At 42.3% G+C, this 21,171-nt stretch overlaps 1 protein-coding gene across 1 annotated transcript in view; it reads right to left on the reverse strand.

Annotated features, from left to right (window-relative positions):
• LOC106568151 (rod cGMP-specific 3',5'-cyclic phosphodiesterase subunit beta) overlaps positions 1-17,427 on the reverse strand; it is a 21,942-nt gene extending 4,515 nt beyond the window's left edge. The window contains exons 1-16 of the mRNA XM_014138229.3: positions 16,260-17,427; positions 13,763-13,915; positions 12,520-12,609; positions 12,213-12,353; positions 11,252-11,326; positions 11,075-11,139; positions 10,892-10,958; positions 10,731-10,778; positions 10,468-10,617; positions 4,329-4,472; positions 4,173-4,238; positions 3,916-4,062; positions 3,589-3,696; positions 3,092-3,201; positions 2,810-2,897; positions 2,581-2,681 (exon numbers count right to left, since the gene is read on the reverse strand). Of these exons, the coding sequence (XP_013993704.1) occupies positions 2,581-2,681; positions 2,810-2,897; positions 3,092-3,201; positions 3,589-3,696; positions 3,916-4,062; positions 4,173-4,238; positions 4,329-4,472; positions 10,468-10,617; positions 10,731-10,778; positions 10,892-10,958; positions 11,075-11,139; positions 11,252-11,326; positions 12,213-12,353; positions 12,520-12,609; positions 13,763-13,915; positions 16,260-16,730 (2,024 nt within the window). The 5' untranslated portion in view covers positions 16,731-17,427. The remainder of the gene's footprint in view (positions 1-2,580; positions 2,682-2,809; positions 2,898-3,091; positions 3,202-3,588; positions 3,697-3,915; positions 4,063-4,172; positions 4,239-4,328; positions 4,473-10,467; positions 10,618-10,730; positions 10,779-10,891; positions 10,959-11,074; positions 11,140-11,251; positions 11,327-12,212; positions 12,354-12,519; positions 12,610-13,762; positions 13,916-16,259) is intronic.
• Between the last annotated feature and the right edge of the window lie 3,744 nt (positions 17,428-21,171).

The following is a 21,171-nucleotide window of genomic DNA, read 5'->3' on the forward strand; positions in this document are numbered from 1 at the left end:
AGAGCAGTGGCTTCTTCCTTGCTGAGCAGCCTTTCAGATTATGTCGATATAGGACTCGTTTTACTGTGGATATAGATACTTTTGTACCGGTTTCCTCCAGCATCTTCACAAGGTCCTTTGCTGCTGTTCTGGGATTGAACCAAAGTACGTTCATCTCTAGGAGACAGAACGCGTCTCCTTCCTGAGCGGTATGACGGCTATGACGACTGCTCCCAAGGATAAACCAGACTTGTGGAGGTCTACAATTGTTTTTCTGGGGTCTTGGCTGATTTCTTTTGATTTCCCATGATGTCAAGCAAAGAGGCACTGAGTTTGAAGGTAGGCCTTGAAATACATCCACAGGTACACCTCCAATTGACTCAAATGATGTCATTTAGCCTATCAGAAGCTTCTAAAGCCATGACATCATTTTCTGGAATTTTCCAAGCTGTTTAAAGGCACAGTCAACTTAGTGTATGTAACTTCTGACCAACTGGAATTGTGACACAGTGAATTATAAGTGAAATAATCTGTCTGTAAACAATTGCTGGAAAAATTACTTGTGTCATGCACAAAGTAGATGTCCTAACCGACTTGCCAAAACTATAGCTTGTTTAACAAGAAATTTGTGGAGTGGTTGAAAAATTAGTTTTAATGACTCCAACCTAAGTGTATGTAAACTTCTGACTTCAAATGTACGTCCACACACACATAACACACGCACACACACTTTCACACTCATCACATGCGCTGCTGCTACGGTCTGTGATCTATCCTGTTGCCTAGTCACTTTACCCCTTTTTTAAATTGTTTTTATTTAACGTTTATTTAACCCCTACGTGTGTGTACATAGCTACTTCAATTACCTTGAACCCTGCACACTGTCTCGGTACTCCTTGTATACTGTATAGCCACGATATTTTTACTCGTTATTGTTATTCACTGTGTATTTGTTCCTCGTGTCACTGTTTCTATTATTACACTGAACAGCTGAAGGAAGAATGTGTTGGTCCCATGTTTCGTATTCAACCTAATATTAGGTAGGTGTACCACTGTTTGGTATACTCAGTGTATTATTCATATCCAGATAGATTTGGGTGAATTTGCCGGACTAAAAATATATACTGAACCAAAATATAAACACAACGTGTAAAGTGTTGGTCCCATGTTTCATAAGTTGAAATAAAAGATCACAGACATTTGCCATAAGGATAAAAAGCTTATTTCTCTAAAAATGCTTTAACAAATGTGTTTACCTCCCTGTTAGTGAGCATTTCTCCTTTGCCTAGATAATCCATCCACCTGACAGGTGTGGCGTATCAAGAAGCTGATTAAAGAACATGTGTGCACCTTGTTCTGGGGACAATTAAAGGCCACTCTAAAATGTGCAGTTTTGTCACACAACACAATGCAAAATATGTCTCAAGTTTTGAAGGAGGGTGCAGTTGGCATGTCTACTACAGGAATGTCCACCCGAGCTGTTGCCAGAAAATTGACTGTTCATTTCTCTACCATAAGTCGCCTCCAATGTCGTTTTAGAGAATTTGGCAGTATGTCTAGCACAACCGCAGACCATGTGTAACCACGCCAACTCAGGACCTCCACATCTGGCTTCTTCACCTGCGGGATTGTCTGAGACCAGCCACCCGGACAGCTGATGAAACTGTGGGTTTGCACAACCAAAGAATTTCTGCACAAACTGTCAGAAACCATCTCAGGGAAGCTCATCTGCATGCTCATTGTCCTCACCAGGGTCTTGACCTTACTGCAGTTAGGCGTTGGCAAATGCTCACCTTCGATGGCCACTGGCACACTGGAGAAATGTGCTCTTAACAGATGAATCCCGGGTTTCAACTACCAGGCCGATGGCAGCCTGTATGGTGTCGTGTGGGCGAGCGGTTTGCTGATGTCAAGGTTCTGAACAGAGTGCACCATGGTGGCGGTGGAGTTATGGTATGGGCAGGCATAAGCTACGGACAACAAACACAATTGCATTTTATCATGTCATTCATCCACCGCCATCACCTCATGTTTCAGCATGATAATGCACAGCCCCATGTCGCAAGGGTCTGTACACAATTCCTGGAAGCTGAAAATGTCACAGTTCTTCCATGGCCTGCATACTCACCAGACATGTCACCCATTGAGCATGTTTGGGATGCTCTTTAATGACGTGTACGACAGCGTGTTCCAGTTCCCGCCAATATCCAGCAACTTCACACAGCCATTGAAGAGGATTGGGACAACGTTCCACAAGCCACAATCAGCAGCCTGATCATTTCTATGCGAAGGACATGTGTTACGCTGCATGAGGAAAATGGTGGTCTGATCCACGCCCCTACCTTTTTTTAAGGTATCTGTGATCAACAGATGCATATCTGTATTCCCAGTCATGTGAAATCCATAGATTAGGGCTAATTTCCTTATATGAATTGTAACTCAGTAAAATCTTTGAAATTCTTTCATGTTAAGTTTATATTTTAGTTCAGTGTGTTTTTATCTTTACCTCTGCATTGTTGGAAAAGGAGCCGTAAGTAAGCATTTCACTAGTCTACACCTGTTGTTTACGAAGCATGTGACAAATAAAATGCTATTACTCACTTGAAATAGAGTTGCAAGTCTGTTGCAATGATGGCAATGTCCAGGAGGTGGATGGCATGCTCGTTCTGTCTTCTGTTGAGGTTCTGGTAGATATTCAAGGACTGGTGGGAGGGAGGAGGAATTAGACGAAAGCGTCATGTGATCAACATGGAAGCAAAGAGTACCAATTAATAAATAATTGACATTAAAGGTGCTACTGCAGTAGTTGAGATACAAACGCCTTACGTACCTCGTCTGCCAGAAGGAACTTGCTAAATTCTAGATGATGCCTCTCCAGGACAGACGAGCCGTGAAGCTTGGCTAGCGGATTACCAGATCTGTCGATGAGGAGGGACCAGACCACTCACTGTACAGGGAGCTCATCATAAGCCATTCATCACACAAAGCTAATCCAAGTGCTTCTCTACATTTACAGTTGCGATGAGAGAGATAGTAAAAGAAGAGACCTAGAAATATATGAAGGGCTGGTTGTACCAACTCTCAGAGAGCAGAGATTCCCAGGAGTACTCACTTCACCTGGTAGAGGTTGTTTGTCCCCCTGTGGTCGATATCATGGAGAAAAGCAGAGGTGATCATGGCCATCACCTCCAGATCTGTGTAGTACCTTTTCATGTTCCCTGTCTGACACAACAAAACACAGCAGTTTGACATTAAGAATTAGAGATGTCTTTTAATTATGTCTTTCAGTTAAGTTTTTGCTCAAATACAGATTGTTGTCGCAGAGAATATTCCTGTGCAGCCGAAAATGCCAATTGTAGTATATTTGAGGTTTAAAAAGGCTTGATTTAAAAGGCTTGTTAGGATAAATCAGACTTGATTTATCCTAACAAAAAGCATATCAACCCCATGAAAAAAATCCATTAATTATAATTCACATTTCATGTTGCTGCAGGATTATTTTCCTAATGTGAGAAACTAGTCAAATAAGGATATCTGTAAGAAAATATGCCTTTTATTTTCTGTGAGACAAAATAAAGTACATTACTACTGAGGCTTAAGAACTCCTACCGTCAACAGTGTGAACATAGTCTGCCCAACATTGAAACCGTGGCGCCAGTTGTGATAGGTGATTTTCCTGTAGCCTTTGCTGATAGAGAACAGGAAGCGCACCAGAACCTGTTGAAATAAATAAAGATGCCTGATGGTTTTCATGGGATTTGGAAGTAGAGCATTAGAACATAAACAGATATTATGGGAGAGCAATAAATTAACTAATGACAAACAGCATACATATATGTTCATATATACAGTATATTCAGTGTATTTGCTCAAATTGACACTTCCCCAGCATTGAAAGATGTTGCAGTACAGATCATGATTGTACAGTAACGTTACCTCCTGTGGAACCTGGAACTTCTTGACCACTCCAACCTCATAGTACATCTGGATCCCACACATCACCAGCTCCAGCTCTGTGCAGTCAAAGTCAGAGAACCCGAACTCGTAGATCTCAAACTTCTTGGGGCCAGGTAGTTCTTTTTTCTGTGTTATAATGCATGATTATTATGGCATTATTAACAGCAAACTCAACATACGGCCATATGAATGTAGAGGTTTCAAACTGTTATTCTACAAATATAACGTGGTAATACCAGAATCTGCAGAAACTCATCCTCTTCACAGTCACAGGGCTCTCTGTCGAAATACTGCCTGGTTTTCTAACATACATGAAACAACAATGAGTGTCAAACATTAAAACAATACTTATAGATCTTTGGTGTGTACAATATCTTTGAGCAAGTCTTCACCAGGATTTGCTGTATTTCGTCATCACGGCACTTGACGTGGTAGAGAACCATGTCCTGGGCTATGTCTTTCCGGTTCTCCATCATTTTCATCCTGTCATTAGTGTCTGTGTTGAGGTGGGACCAGCCCAGGAAGTTAGTCATAGCCTGGGGAGACAGACAGAAACAATGTCATTCAGAGTAGGTTTATTCAGTAGCCAACATGGTGAAACTTGGTGAAGACTTGAAAGTCCTGATGAAGACAAGTGGGGAAGGTGGGCAACAACACCTCTGCCACACTGGTCCTCAATATGGGGGCCCCACAGGGGAGTGTGCTCAGCACCCTCCTGTACTCCATGTTCACCCATGACTCCCTCCAAGTCAACAAAACAAAGGAGCTGATCGTGGACTACAGGAGACAGCAGAGAGAGCACACCCCCATCCACATCGACGGGGCCATAGTGCAGAGGGTCAAAAGCTTCAAGTTCCTCAGCGTGCACAATACTGACAACTTGAAAGGGTCCCTTCACACAGACAACAAGGTGAAGACGGTGCAACAGCGCCTCTTTAACCTCAGGAGGCTGACGAAATTCGGCTTGGCCCCTAAGACCCTTACAAACTTCTACAGATGCACCACTGAGAGCATTGTCGGCCTGTACCACCCGCCTGGTATGGCAATTGCACTTCCCACAACTGCAGGGCACTCCAGAGGGTGCTGCGATCAGCCCAACACATCACTGCCTACCCTGCAGGATATCTACATCACCCGGTGTCACAGGAACGCTAAGAATATCATCAAGGACCTCAGCCACCCGAGCCACGGCTTGTTCACCCCGCTACCATCTAGAAGGCAGAGACAGTACAGGTGCAACAAAGCTGAGACTGAGAAACAGCTTCTATCTCCAGGCCATGCAAATAATACAAATAAAATTGAAATTATTGGAATTCACTCTGCCCTGAACTTTAGTCACTGTTCTAGCCGGCTACCACCCAGTACTCTACCTTTCACCTTGAGACTGCTGTCCAATTTACACTGAGAACTGGTCACTTTATTGATGTTTACATACTGTTTTACCAATTTTACCCATATATACATACACGCTACCGTTCAAAAGTTTTGGGTCACTTAGAAATGTCCTTGTTTTTGAAAGAAAATAACATTGTTTTACCTTTAAAATAACATCAAATTGATCAGAAATACAGTGTAGACATTGTTAATGTTCTAAATGTCTATTGTAGCTGGAAACAGCTGATTTTTAAGGGAATATCTACATAGGCGTGCAGAGGCCCATTATCAACAACCATCACTCCTGTGTTCCAATGGCACGTTGTGTTAGCTAATCCAATTTTATCATTTTAAAAGTCTAATTGATCATTAGAAAACCATTTTGCAATTATGTTAGCACAGCTGAAAACTGTTGTTCTGACTAAAGAAGCAATAAAACTGTCCTTCTTTAGACTGGTTTAGTATCTGGAGCATCAGCATTTGTGGGTTCGATTACAGGCTCAAAATGGCCAGAAACAAAGGCTTTTCTTCTAACTCGTCAGTCTATTCTTGTTCTGAGAAATGAAGGCTATTCCATGCAAGAAATTGCCAAGAAACTGAAGATCTCGTACAACGCTGTGTACTACTCCCTTCACAGAACAGCGCAAACTGTCTCTAACCAGAATAGAAAGAGGAGTGGGAGGCCCCCGTGCACAACTGAGCAAGAGGATAAATACATTAGTGTCTAGTTTGAGAAACAGATGCCTCACAAGTCCTCAACTGGCAGCTTCATTAAATAGTACCCGCAAAACACCAGTCTCAATGTCAACAGTGAAGAGGCGACTAAAGATTCTGGCCTTCTAGGCAGAGTTCCTCTGTCCAGTGTCTGTGTTCTTTTGCCCATCTTAATCTTTTCTTTTCATTGGCCAGTCTGAGATATGGCTTTTTCTTTGGAACTCTGCCTAGAAGGCCAGCATCCCGGAGTCGCCTCTCACTGTTGACGTTGAGGCCGGTGTTTCATCAAGGATCTCTCTGTACTTGCTCCGTTCATCTTTGCCTCGATCCTGATTAGTCTCCCAGTCCCTGCTGCTGAAAAAATCCCCACAGCATGCTGCATGCTTCACTGTAGGGATGGTGCCTGGTTTCCTCCGGACCTGGCGCTTGGCATTCAGACCAAATAGTTCAATCTTGCTTTCATCAGTCCGGAGAATCTTGTTTCTCATGGTCTGAGAGTCTTAAGGTGCCTTTTGGCAAACTCCAAGCAGGCTGTCATGTGCCTTTTACTGAAGAGTGGCTTCTGTCTGGCCACTCTACCATAAAGGCCTGATTGGTGGAGTACTGCAGAGATGGTTGTCCATTTGGAAGGTCCTCCCATCTCCACAAAGGAGTTCTAGAGCTCTGTCAGAGTGACCATTGGGTTCTTGGTCACCTCCCTGACCAAGGCCATTCTCTCCCGAATGCTCACTTTGGCGGCCAGCTCTAGGAAGAGTCTTGGTAGTTCCAAAGTTTTTCCATTTAAGATTGATGGAGCCCTGGTCTAACGCACTGCATCGCTGTGCTAGCTGTGCCACTAGAGATTCTGGGTTCAATTCCAGGCTCTGTCACAGCCGGCCGCGACCGGGAGACCGGGAGACCCACTCCTGTAACCCGTTGTCCGGGTTACAGGAGGGTTTGGCAGGCTGGGCGCAGTGCACGCTGACATTTTAGAAAAAGCTGTTGCGCAGCAACTCACTGCCTTCCCGAAGACAAACAATGTATACAAAACGCTTCAGTCTAGTTTTAGACACCATCATAGCACTGAGACTGCACTTGTGAAGGTGGTAAATTAATGGCGTCAGACCGAGGCTCTGCATCTGTCCTGGTGCTCCTAGACCTTAGTGCTGCTTTTGATACCCTCGATCACCACATGCTTTTGGAGAGATTGGAAACCCAAATTGGTCTACACGGACAAGTTCTGACCTGGTTCCACTATATATTTTACCTCTTGGTGATGTCATTCGGAAACATAATGTTAACTTTCACTGCTATGCGGATGACACACAGCTGTACATTTTGATGAAACATGGTGAAGCCCCAAAATTGCCCTCCCTGGATGCCTGTGTTTCAGACATAAGGAAGTGGATGGCTGCAAATGTTCAACTTTTAAACTCTGACAAAACAGAGATGATTGTTCTAGGTCCCAAGAAACAAAGAGATCTTCTGTTAAATATGTAAATTAATCTTGATGGTTGTACAGTCGTCTCAAATAAGACTGTGAAGGACCTTGGTGTTACTCTGGACCCTGATCTCTCTTTTGACGAACATATCAAGACTGCTTCAAGGACAGCTTTTTTCCATCTACGTAACATTACAAAAATCAGAAACTTTCTCTCCAAAAATGATGCAGAAAAATGTATCCATGCTTTTGTCACTTCTAGGTTAGACTACTGCAATACTCTACTTTCTGGCAACCCAGATAAAGCACTAAATAAACTTCAGTTAGTGCTAAACACAGATGCTAGAATCTTGACTAGAACCAAAAAATTGTATCATATTACTCCAGTGCTAGCCTCTCTACACTGGCTTCCTGTTAAGGCAGGGGCTGATTTCAAGGTTTTACTGCTAACCTACAAAGCATTACATGGGCCTGCTCCTACCTATCTTTGCGATTTGGTCCTGCCGTACATACCTACATGTACGCTATGATCACAAGACGCAGGCCTCCTTATGGTCCCTAGAATTTCTAAGCAAACACCTAGCGGCAGGGCTTTCTCCTATAGAGCTCAATTTTTATGGAATGGTCTGCCTATCCATGTGAGAGACGTAGACTCGGTCTCAACCTTTAAGTCTTTATTGAAGACTCATCTCTGCAGTAGGCCCTATGATTAATTGTTGTCTGGCCCAGGAGTGTGAAGGTGAACGGAAAGGCACTGGAGCAACGAACTGCCCTTGCTGTCTCTACCTGGCTGGTTCCCCTCTCTCCACTAGGATTCTCTGCCTCTAACCCTATTACAGGGGCCGAGTCACTGGCTTACTGGTGCTCTTCCATGCCGTCCCTAGGAGGGGTGTGTCACTTGAGTGGGTTGAGTCACTGACGTGATCTTCCTGTCCAGGTTGGCGCCCCCCCCCCCCCCCCCCCTTGGGTTGTGCTGCGGCCTTGTCTCAGGATGTTAAGTTGGTGGTTGAAGATATCCCTCTAGTGGTGTGGGGGCTGTGCTTTGGCAAAGTGGGTGGGGTTATATCCTGCCTGTTTGGCCCTGTCCGGGGTATTGTCGGACGGGGCCACAGTGTCTCCCGACCCCTCCTGTCTCAGCCTCCAGTATTTATGCTGCAGTAGTTTATATGTCGGGGGGCAGGGTCAGTCTGTTATATCTGGAGTATTTATCCTGTCTTATCCGGTGTCCTGTGTGAATTTAAGTGTGCTCTCTCTAATTCTCTCTTTTTTTCTTTTTTTCTCTCTTTCTTTCTCTCTTTCTCTCTTTCTTTCTTTCTTTCTCTCTCTTGGAGGACCTGAGCCCTAGGACCATGCCTCGGGACTACCTGGCCCGATGACTCCTTACTCTCCCCAGTCCACCTGGCCGTGCTGCTGCTCCAGTTTCAACTGTTCTGCCTGCGGCTATGGAACCCTGACCTGTTCACCGGACATGCTACCTGTCCCAGACCTGCTGTTTTCAACTCTCTAGAGACAGCAGTAGTGGTAGAGATACTCTGAATGATCGGCTATGAAAAGCCAACTGACATTTACTCCTGAGGTGCTAACCTGTTGCACCCTCGACAACTACTGTGATTATTATTATTTGACCCTGCTGGTCATCTATGAACATTTGAACATCGTGGCCATGTTCTGTTATACTCTCCACCCGGCACAGCCAGAAGAGGACTGGCCACCCATCATAGCCTGGTTCCCCTCTAGGTTTCTTCCTAGGTTCTGGCCTTTCTAGGGAGTTTTTCCTAGCCACCGTGCTTCTACACCTGCAATGCTTGCTGTTTGGGGTTTTAGGCTGGGTTTCTGTACAGCATTTTGTGACATCAGCTGATGTAAGAAGGGCTTTATAAATACATTTGATTGATTGATTGACACGGTTGCCAGGTGTACTGTGTTTCCTCTGACACATTGGTGCAGCTAGCTTCCGGGTTAAGCGGGCATTGTGTCAAGAAGCAGTTCAGCTTGGCTGGGTTGTGTTTCGGAGGACACACGGCTCTCAACCTTCACCTCTCCCGAGTCCATACAGGAGTTGCAGCGATGAGACAAGACTGTAACTACCAATTTGTTTCCACGAAATTGGGGAGAAAAAGGGGTAAAATAAAAAATAAACTAAATATAAAAGAATGATGGAGTCCACTGTGTTCTCGGGGACCTTCAATGCTGCAGAAATGTTTTGGTACCCTTCCCCAGATCTGTGCTTTGATACAATCCTGTCTCTGAGCTCTACGGACACTTCCTTTCTACCTGGTTTGGTTTTTGCTCTGACATGCACTTTCAACTGTGGGACCTTTATATAGACAGGTGCGTGCCTTTCCAAATCATGTCCAATCAATTCAATTTACTACAGGTGGACTCCAATCAAGTTGTAGAAACGTCTCAAGGATTATCAATGGAAACAGGTTGCATCTGAGTGTCAAAGCAAAGGGTCTGAATACCTATGTAAATAAGGCATTTCTGTTTTTTATTTTTAATATATTTGCAAACATTTCTTAAAACCTGTTTTCACTTTGTCTTTGTATTGTGTGTAGATTGCTGAGGATTTTTTTATTTCATCCATTTTACAATAACAAAAAATTGAAAAAGTTAAGGGGTCTGAATACTTTCTGAAGTCACTGTATATATATATATTCCGGTCTCTGACATTGCTCGTTCTAATATCTCTTCCTTAAAATATTTTTCGGGATTATGTGTGTATTGTTATTTTATTGCTAGGTATTACTGAACTGTTGTAGCTAGAAACACAAGCATTTCGCTGCACCTGCGATAACATCTGCAAATCTGTGTACGCTACCAACAAATTTTTATTACATTTTTTTTTAAACATTGGGAGACAGACAGTCACAATATCATTTTGAGTAAGTTCACTCAAGTCAATGTGGTCTACACAAAGCAGGAGCAGAAGAAGGCTTTCTCGAGTCACTTTACTTGACCACTTCTCTGTGAAGACAGAAGGAGTTGAGAAAACAGCTGAGTGCTGTAGTATAGTAAAGTACCTCCATTAGCTCCTCATCCTGCTGGTCGAATGGCTTCCCATCTTTCCTGTTGTAGAATGTAGCCACGCCCACAATCTCTTCCATCATGTTGACAATTGGCATGGACAGCACATTCTTTATGGTCCAACCACTGTCATCCAAGGGCTCTGACTGCATCATGGGAAGACACAAAGTAAATGCTCAACAGGAAATATACAAGTTGCTCAACTTTTTGCCAAAACTACATATAAGAATACCTGATTTTATAATGAAGCAAAATGTACCTGAAACTTGAACATCTCCTCTGTTGTGGGATTCATGATGTTACATATCTAGATATTAATAATAAACAGTACAGCATCAACAACACATGCAAATCGTGGCAATTTGAATTCTGAAAGCATTTTAAACGCTACTGGAATGCTAGTTAAAAGGGGGTACTTACAAGACCAGTTTCGGCCACATATGTGGGCAATCCGGTACACAACACCCAGTGTTCTAGAGTGGGAGTCCTGTTGACAGGAGACAGTCAGACAGCACATTGATTATTCCTCTATACAGTGTCATACAGGGTTGAAACTACTTCGAACAATACACAAATGTTCAGAGAAAGGTGAGAGAAACATACGCGATAACTTTGATATCCTCTTTTCCATGCAAAATATAATCAATGACTTTGTAGAATATGACTTCCTAGAATCACAGATAACCCAAAAAAAATTCACAAATGAGAATTTGCAGAACAAAGGCAAAACGGTAAAGAGCTGTTCATGTGGTAATAAGTAGATAGATAATAAACACTTACTCTGCCATCAGGAGTAACAGGTCCAGTGTAGGGGGGCTGATCTCCCATCAACACTGGCCAGATGTCAAAGAACTCCTATAGCAACAAAGCAATGACACAGATGGATTGTCACACACAGCATATTAATAATATACTGTATAGTGCCATATGAGCTATGTCATGTAGGCTACAGTATTACCAAGGACCCATAATAACTTCTTTATGATGCCTAAATGGCTTGGTCATTCTTGAATTACTGTGGCATTTACGCCCCTCACCTTTGCAACCATGAAAAATCACTTGAACATGACAAATAGTTACATATCATACCTATTTTTGTTTATATTTTACTGATTATCAATGATAAAACATAATGCAAGTACTTTATACTGTAAAACTTTATGTTTGTGCCTTAAAGTAAATGGACTGGTCCCAGTTGTGATGAGAGGAGTTGTAGTGACATGTTTGGGATTTGGAGATATCTATCTAATATTTTCAATGCAAGAAAGTAATCAAAAGTATTGCATGTATTGTAAAGATCAATACAAATGAAGAAGGCTATTAAAATACCTTTATTTAAAAAAAAGTACAAATATAATATGCGTCCCTAAGTTTTATTTCATTGGTGTTACTGCCTTGAAAATCACTCATTGCATTGAGCATTCCCTCCAGTGGCAAACTGTTATCGGGGGAGGGGTCTATATTAAAGAACATTATTTGTTAATCACACCCTTTTAGTATGTCATAAACTTGAGGATTCCATTGAAAATTTGGTGTGTCTAAATCGAAAGTGTAATTGGTGTTACTCAATTTAAATGCAGGGAAATTACATTGTGCGCAACATGATTAATTATATCACTTTAATAAATTATTTTTAAACCAAACACATTTTAGACAAATGAAGTCATTTTTTTCCAAAATGCCATGCCGAAATGTCACCGCAATTGAAGAATGACCCGGCTATATGCAGACAGAGCATCACCTTCTCCTTTGTCATATCCAGTAGGCCCACAGAGTACCTGTCACAGTTCAGGTACGCCCGCACTGTATACAGGGCTTTATGGAACTGTCTCTCAATGTCTGTCAGCTCCTCAAACACCTTGTTGGCGGACCACAACAGGACCTATACCCGACAGAAATGAACAACCACAAAGGATTAGTTAAAAACCAGTTGGTTGCTATAACCATAAATGTGTGAAAGCTAAATAAGAGCCTTTTTTTGTGTGTGCACCATATTGTCATTTACAACTATTCCTTCCTCTGAATATCAGCACAGACAGCAGACTCACCTGTCCTTTTCGAGTCTCACAGTTGTACAGGTAGTTCAGCTGGTAAATCTTCAGGTTCAAAGAGGCTATTCTGAGATACTTCAGAAAAAGCTGGGAGACAGAAAATCAGAATTATTTTTAGAGTGAATTACATACGTTGATGTGTAATTAAGGTGGTAGAGGGAAAGCAAGATGGATGAATGCATGTATTGTATGTGGAAACATCAGGTGTAAATGTGACCATCCTCTTCATAAAGGCAATACAGTTTGTATGTGTTCCTTGTTGGACACGTTTGTGTTCTACAACAGCATTCAGTGTTTGTATGCTGCATATGCTTTCAGTGAACAAACTTTGGGATTGGGGAAGGCCTCTTGATTACCATTTTGTTTTTAGTCATTTAGCAGATGCTCTTATTCAGAGCAATTTACAGGAGCAATTAGGGTTAAGTGCCTTGTTCGGGAATTCAAATGAGCAACCTTTCGTTTACTGGCCCAACACTCTTAACCACTAGGCTACCTGCCTTCCATCCCCAACTAATTCAGGCTCTAACGTCATGTAATTAAAAAAAATTTAATTGTTATTTCACCTTTATTTAACCAGGTAGGCCAGTTGAGAACAAGTTCTCATTTACAACTGCGACCTGGCCAAGATAAAGCAAAGAAGCGCGACACAAACAACAACACAGAGTTACACATGGAATAAACAAACGTACATTCAGTGACACAATAGAAAAAAATCTATATACTGTGTGTGCAAATTAGGTAAGATTAGGGAGGTAAGACAATAAATAGGCCGTAGTGGCGAAGTAATTACAATTTAGCAATTAAACACTGGAGTGTGCAGATACTGGGGTGCAAAGGAGCAAAAAAATAAATAAAATAAATAACAATATGAGGATGAGGTAGTTGGATGAGCTATTTACAGATGGGCTATGTACAGGTGTAGTGATCTGTGAGCTGCTCCGACAGCTGATGCTTAAAGTTAGTGAGGGAGATATGAGTCTCCAGCTTCAGTGATTTTTGCAATTCGTTCCAGTCATTGGCAGCAGAGAACTGGAAGGAAAGGCAGCCAAAGGAGGAATAGGCTTTGGGGGTGACCAGTGAGATATACCTGCTGGAGCGTGTGCTACGGGTGGGTGCTGCTATGGTGACCAGTAATGACCTCATCATAGTATTTCCATTGTGACTGTGTGGGATTTCCCTGCTGACACATGGAGATGTGTGGATCCTATTCTCAGAGACTCACTTAATCCTCAGTACTCACATCCTCATCCTCAGTGGTGAAGTGGGGTCCAGTGGTCTTGTTCAGGGCCATGATCACAGCCACCACATCCTCTCCGTTCATGATAGGCGAGGCTAATATGTTCCTGGTTTTGTACTCTGTCAGGTCATCAACAAATGAGCTGAAGTGACTGCTCTGTATGGCAGAAAACCAAACAAATCACTGACATCAGAGATCACACATGGATGTGTTAAGATGGGTTTATAAGTCAATACATAGGCCTGGTGTTGAGCCTTTTTCAGTTTACATATCATTATAGACCAAAGATTAATACATGTTAACCTCTGGCAAATTCAAGATAAAAGACAATGTATAAAAGGGATATATGTAGCCATTCTGTTAACCTGTTAGGGCTAGGGGGCAGTATTGACACGGCCGGATAAAAAACGTACCCGATTTAATCTGGTTACTACTCCTGCCCAGTAACTAGAATATGCATATAATTATTGCCTTTGGATAGAAAACACCCTAAAGTTTCTAAAACTGTTTGAATGGTGTCTGTGAGTATAACAGAACTCAAATGGCAGGCCAAAACCTGAGAAGATTCCATGCAGGAAGTGGCCTGTCTGAGAAGTTGTGTTTCATCTTGGCTCTTTTTATTGAAGACTGAGGATCTTTGCTCTAACGTGACACTTCCTACGGCTCCCATAGGCTCTCAGAGCCCGGGAAAAAGCTGAACGATATCGAGGCAGCCTCTGGCTGAAACACATTATCGCTTTTGGCAAGTGGCCGATCAGAGTACTAAAACCCCTTCGAAGTACGGTAATGGAATATTTAGAATTGTTTTGTCACGAATTGCGCCATGCTCGTCACCCTTATTTACCCTTTCGGATAGTGTCTTGAACGCACGAACAAAACGCCGCTGTTTGGATATAACTATGGATTATTTTGAACCAAACCAACATTTGTTATTGAAGTAGAAGTCCTGGGAGTGCATTCTGACGAAGACAGCAAAGGTAATAACATTTTTCTTATAGTAAATCTGACTTTGGTGAGTGCTAAATTTGCTGGGTGTCTAAATAGCTAGCCCTGTGATGTCGGGCTATCTACTGAGAATATTGCAAAATGTGCTTTCACCGAAAAGCTATTTTAAAATTGGACATATCGAGTGCATAGAGGAGTTCTGTATCTATAATTCTTAAAATAATTGTTATGCTTTTTGTGAACGTTTATCGTGAGTAATTTAGTAAATTCACCGGCAGTGTTCGGTGGGAATGCTAGTCACATGCTAGTCACATGCTAATGTAAAAAGCTGGTTTTTGATATAAATATGAACTTGATTGAACAAAACATGCATGTATTGTATAACATAATGTCCTAGGGTTGTCATCTGATGAAGATCATCAAAGGTTAGTGCTGCATTTAGCTGTGGTTTGGGTTTATGTGACATTATATGCTAGCTTGAAAAATGGGTGTCTGATTATTTCTGGCTGGGTACTCTGCTGACATAATCTAATGTTTTGCTTTTGTTGTAAAACCTTTTTGAAATCGGACAGTGTGGTTAGATTAATGAGAGTCTTGTCTTTAAAATGGTGTAAAATAGTCATATGTTTGAAAAATTGAAGTTTTTGCATTTTTGAGGTTTTGAATAACGCGCCACGGGATTACACTGGCTGTTACGTAGGTGGGACGATTTGGTGCCACCTACCCTAGAGAGGTTAAGAAATACACTTCAATATCAAGAGTGAATGTAAATCTGGGCAATGTGAAATATAAATTTATACATTTATAAATAGCTTCATGCTGACCCCAGTGTTAACGCCCCAAGACAGGTGCCATAATCCCAGATACAGCAGGGGGTAAAGGGATATATAATAACTGGATTATGTCTGTCGAGGGGATTTATATTGTCTCCAGATATACATTTAGATGCTCCCCACAGAACATTATAGTTGCCATACTACTTTATGTGGCACCATGTTTTAACAAGAATAACATGTGAAAACGATGTGTATGTTAAAATAATCACGGATTAAATGACTATTCACTTTTTTGTCTGGCTGAACATGAACTTCATGCATCTATCTATTTTGTATTTGTTTGTTATTTGTGGCAGTAGGTACAGCTAAAATATATTATCATGTTGGAGTGTGTGACAAGGCCCTTGAAAAAGGTTATTGACACAATCACACTGAAGCCACTGGCTCCTAGACTCTGGGACACTGTCTGTCTGTACTCATCACTACCACAACATTTATGTCCTAACCTCTGGGACACTGTCTGTCTGTCTGTCCCCATCACTTCCTCTGGCCCCTATTCTCTAGGACACTGTCTGTCTGTCCCAATCACTACCACTGGCTCCTATTCTCTAGGACACTGTCTGTCTGTCCCCATCACTACCACTGGCTCCTATTCTCTAGGACACTGTCAGTCTGTCCCCATCACTACCACTGGCTCCTATTCTCTAGGACACTGTCTGTCTGTCCTAATCACTACCACAGTGTACATTTATGTTTCATTTCCACAATCTGACTCTTACCTCATTGGCATCTTTCAAATTGATGTGTTTCTTGGTCTGGGCCACATTTCCCACCACCCCAAGGTCCAGGGGGAAGACTATCTCGTGGTCAGGGTGAACCACACAGTCGTCCAGCTCAGATTCTGTGGTGATGTTGAAAAGACGCGTGGCTAGCTCCGCGATGCCGTTCCTCTCCCGGTACATGAACAGGCTGCAGCGGTCAGCTTGGATCAGGGCGACGATCCTCTTCAGGATCTTGAACACCACTTTCTCCATGTTCACATTCTCCTGCATTTCTTTGATCAGGTCGAAAAGGATCTGGCCTTCCTCTATCTGGCTCAGCTCCTGTAACATCCCAAAATCTACCTTGGACTCCGGGATCCCCGCCATCACAGAGAGGGCCCCTGGTGTGAGCTTCTTGTTGAAGTAGCCCTGGGCGAAAGCCGGGTTTCCATCCAGGAACTTCTCAACATCTTCCTTTGTCGCACTCATCTTGGATAAGGGATGTACTGGTTCTACCCCAGTCCCAGTATTCAAACCAACGGTCTCTAAAAATACGACAAAACCAATTATCTATTGATTACTGGCAAATAAAAAAGTGGACACATTCACACCATGTTATCCCAAAACACCCTGAATAAAGAGGGCAGGCAGGTTAGGCACATTAGTTAGGTCCTGCTGTGAACAGAGGATACACCTGCAATGACAGGGGAGGGAGGGCTGAGTCCAATCCCACTGTCATCAGCAAGCTTTTCTCTTAATAGTGTTGAAGGTGAACCAGGATCTGCTCATGCAAAACTGATCAGGTGATCACTATGAAGGAGGCCATCCCAGTCCAGTCCTATCATTGAGATGTATGGGGGTCTATGAGATAATAAGACAAGCCTGATGATAAAATGGCAATAATCTTTCCACCCCGGCTATATTAAGGTTCCTTAACCATCTTATACAAAAGGTCAGCTGGATAATCTCCACATGAATAGATTCATACTATCACATCTGCTACCTGTGAGTGAGACGAAGCTGGCGAGGGAGGTGTGTCATAGTCATATGTTTCGTTCATATGAACCTGCGCGTGTCTGTCCTCGTTTATGAGGGTATATGCTTACGGCATTTGCTTATGAGTGTGTATAAAATAATTCAGTCTGTAATCTTTGATATTCAGTATTATGTTAGATATAACTACTATTATTTTATAAGAAATATAAAATTGATTCAACAGTTCTTTAATCACAATATAAACCTCTGAAACTAATGGGGTCAGTCAGTACATATGCATGCAGCAAGGGGAACTGACAGACCTGACAGCAGAGGAACTGTTGATCCGAAGGCATTATATTCGTCTAAGATACTCTCTACACATGGAGATGAGGGATTTAACAAATGTTCACATCCAATGATACTAGCTGTAATATTAATCCAACCATTGTAGGCCTCTACATTACCTGTTCGTCACCAATGAACTGTTGCCCCTTTGTGGTGTGTTACGTCCATGGTGCATGGGCCACATTTTAACCTAGAGATACAGTGTTACAACACAAGATGGCAGCCGGCTCATACTAAGGATCAAGCTAATTGTGCTTGTACTGTTAATCATTGCTACTGAGGCTGACCATGCCATTGAGATTCAAGCCATCAAAATAATTGTATTCAAGAGATTTTGTTTAACCAGTACATATTAGAACCATTGCTTGTTTGTCATACTCCTTCTGTTATTTTCTATTGGCACTAGAATACTTCAATGTCAGTTCAATTAATTTGATATGCCAGATATAGTCAGCAAATGTATGCTCCCTCTCAGCCTCTTTCCCAAAGGTTGAATGAATAAAAAGCAACAACACACCTAGACTTACTTTCCACTGGTCTAAATGATTACAGTAACCTGTACAGAAAAAGCTGTGGGTTGTCTAACGCAGTACAATATCGTATGCTATTGTCAATAGACTTCCATGTGCCAGCAATCTTCCCTGAGGTCTAAGATCAAGTGTGTGATTACAAGCATAAATATAGTACAGGCATCATCTTGGAGTTTGCAAGCACAGTACGTGGCTTTTCAAAGAACTACAGAACAGCTAAGGAACTACAGACTACAGAACAACTAAAGAACTACATAACAACTAAAGAACTACAGAACTACAGACCAACTAAAGAACTACAGAACAACTAAATAACTACAGAACAACTAAAGAACTACATAAAAACTAAAGAACTACAGAACAACTAAATAACTACAAAACAACTAAAGAACTACAGAACAAGTAAAGAACTAGAGAACAACTAAATAACTACAGAACAACTAAATAACTACAGAACAACTAAAGAACTACATGGCAACTAAAGAACTACAGAACAACTAAAGAACTACAGAACAACTAAAGAACTACATAACATCTAAAGAACTACTAATGCCCAAAGAGCTATCCCAGAAATAGACAATAACACTGGGTGTAATGCCTCAAAGTAGTGTTGAGAAAGATTACAGTACACAATGCTCTAACTACTGGAAGTGCCTTTAGTTAAATTAATGAATATTGAATGAAGAGGGGTGGTGCCACTCCTCTGCTGAGCCCGTTAGCCAATCATTTAGGCCCTTTGCCATCATCCTCTGTGTCCACTCCTCAGAGCCAAATGTCCCCCAGAGAACTCCAGAGAACTCCAGTCAGCTCCAGACAGCTCCAGTCAGCTCCAGACAGCTCCAGACAGCTCCAGTCAGCTCCAGTCAGCTCCAAACAGCTCCAGACAGCTCCAGACAGCTCCAGACAGCTCCAGTCAGCTCCAGTCAGCTCCAGTCAGCTTCAGACAGCTCCAGACAGCTCCAGTCAGCTCCAGTCAGCTCCAGTCAGCTCCAGACAGCTCCAGACAGCTCCAGTCAGCTGCAGACAGCTCCATACAGCTCCAGACAGCTCCAGTCAGCTCCAGACAGCTCCAGACAGCTCCAGTCAGCTCCAGACAGCTCCAGACAGCTCCAGACAGCTCCAGTCAGCCCCAGTCAGCTCCAGACAGCTCCAGACAGCTCCAGACAGCTCCAGTCAGCTCCAGACAGCTCCAGACAGCTCCAGAGAACTCCAGTCAGCTCCAGTCAGCTCCAGACAGCTCCAGAGAACTCCAGAGAACTCCAGTCAGCTCCAGACAGCTCCAGTCAGCTCCAGACAGCTCCAGACAGCTCCAGTCAGCTCCAGACAGCTCCAGTCAGCTCCAGACAGCTCCAGACAGCTCCAGTCAGCTCCAGACAGCTCCAGTCAGCTCCAGACAGCTCCAGAGAACTCCAGAGAACTCCAGTCAGCTCCAGTCAGCTCCAGACAGCTCCAGACAGCTCCAGTCAGCTCCAGACAGCTCCAGTCAGCTCCAGACAGCTCCAGACAGCTCCAGACAGGAGGCTCCAGGTACTGGGATTACACTCTTATACTGGTAACAGGTGGACAGTGGTGGAAAAAGTACCTAATTGTAATACTTGAATAAAAGTAAAGATACCTTCATAGAAAATGACTCAAGTAAAAGTGAAAGTCACCCAGTAAAATACTACTTGAGTAAAAGTCTAAAAGTGTTTGGTTTTAAATGTACTTAAGTATCAAAAGTAAAAGTATGAATAATTTCACATTCCTTATATTAAGAAAACCAGACGGCACTATTTTCATATTTTTTACAGATAGCTAGAGGCACACTCCAACACTCAGACATAATTTACAAGCTCACACAGCACACCTTGTCCCCAGGCTAATTGCTACCAGATAGCAATAGCTTGACAGAGAGATTCAGCTGATGGATGAGACTACAATATTGAGACTACAAGATACTCTTTTAGCCAGCTGGCTGTTTTATCATACTTCAGGATCTCCAAACTAGTGTCAAGGTCTACAACTGAGCAGTGCTGCTGGCAGTGGGTGATTTAAAAAAAAAAATTATATATACATTCTGTCACGTAAAGAGCACATCTCAAGAAGTTAAATAAAAAACATGTAAGTGCATGATAAGTACTAAATAAAGTTACAGGGTTGACCGTAACAGGGTTGACAATTTCATTTTCAATTAGCCATAAATCCCCTTGTGACAGCAGGAATGGAAGCCTGTGTGCAACAGGCAAGCTTCACAAAATAAAATGCATTTTTTATTTTTTAGCCTGTGTATTTATGGGTAACAGGCTTGACGTGTTATGCTCGACCCCGTCAGTTTTTCACCACAAAACGCCAGAAAATTGCCAAAAAGCGTAGAACCAGCTCACCTGCTTTAAACTATGATTTGACTATTAGATGCTCAATGTTTCTTTTGAATAATAATTTTAAAAAGGAATATGGTTTTAACATTTTAAAATGAGAGTAATCCCGTGTGGCTCAGTTGGTAGAGCATGGCACTTGCAATGCCAGGGTTCTGGGTTTGATGGGGACCAGAACAAAAATGTATGCGCTCATTACTGCAAGTTGCTCTGGATAAGAGCGTCTGCTAAATGACTAAAATGTAAAAATGAGATTTAAGTTCACGTATCACACTCTTTGGTGTTCCCCATAGGAGAACCCTTTTTGGTTCCAGATAAAACCCTTTTGGTTACATGTAGAACCATTTTGGGTTCTGTGTAGAACCCTCTGTGGATAGGATTCTACATGGAACCCAAAACAGTTCTACTTGGAACCAAAAGTGTTCTACCTTGAACCAACAAGGGTTCTTCAAATGGTTCTCCTATGGGGACAGCCGATAGCACCTTTTTTTCTAAGAGTGCGGGGTTGACTTTAAAATGAAGGACATGTTGTTTTTTACTTTAAAATGAATCACTAATCACATGAAATAAATAATAATAATCTTCAGAAATAACTTTGTCAAAGCAACAAAACAACTAGGGCTTTACAATCCTAGTGAAATCTTAAACTTGGATTAGGTGGTTTAAAATCTTTCTGTAAGTCTCAGAAATGAACATGTCAATAGGCAGAATTTTGGCACTTAC

Source organism: Salmo salar, chromosome 13 (assembly GCF_965601325.2).
Source record: "Salmo salar chromosome 13, fSalSal1, whole genome shotgun sequence".
NCBI classification, from domain to species: Eukaryota; Metazoa; Chordata; class Actinopteri; order Salmoniformes; family Salmonidae; genus Salmo; species Salmo salar.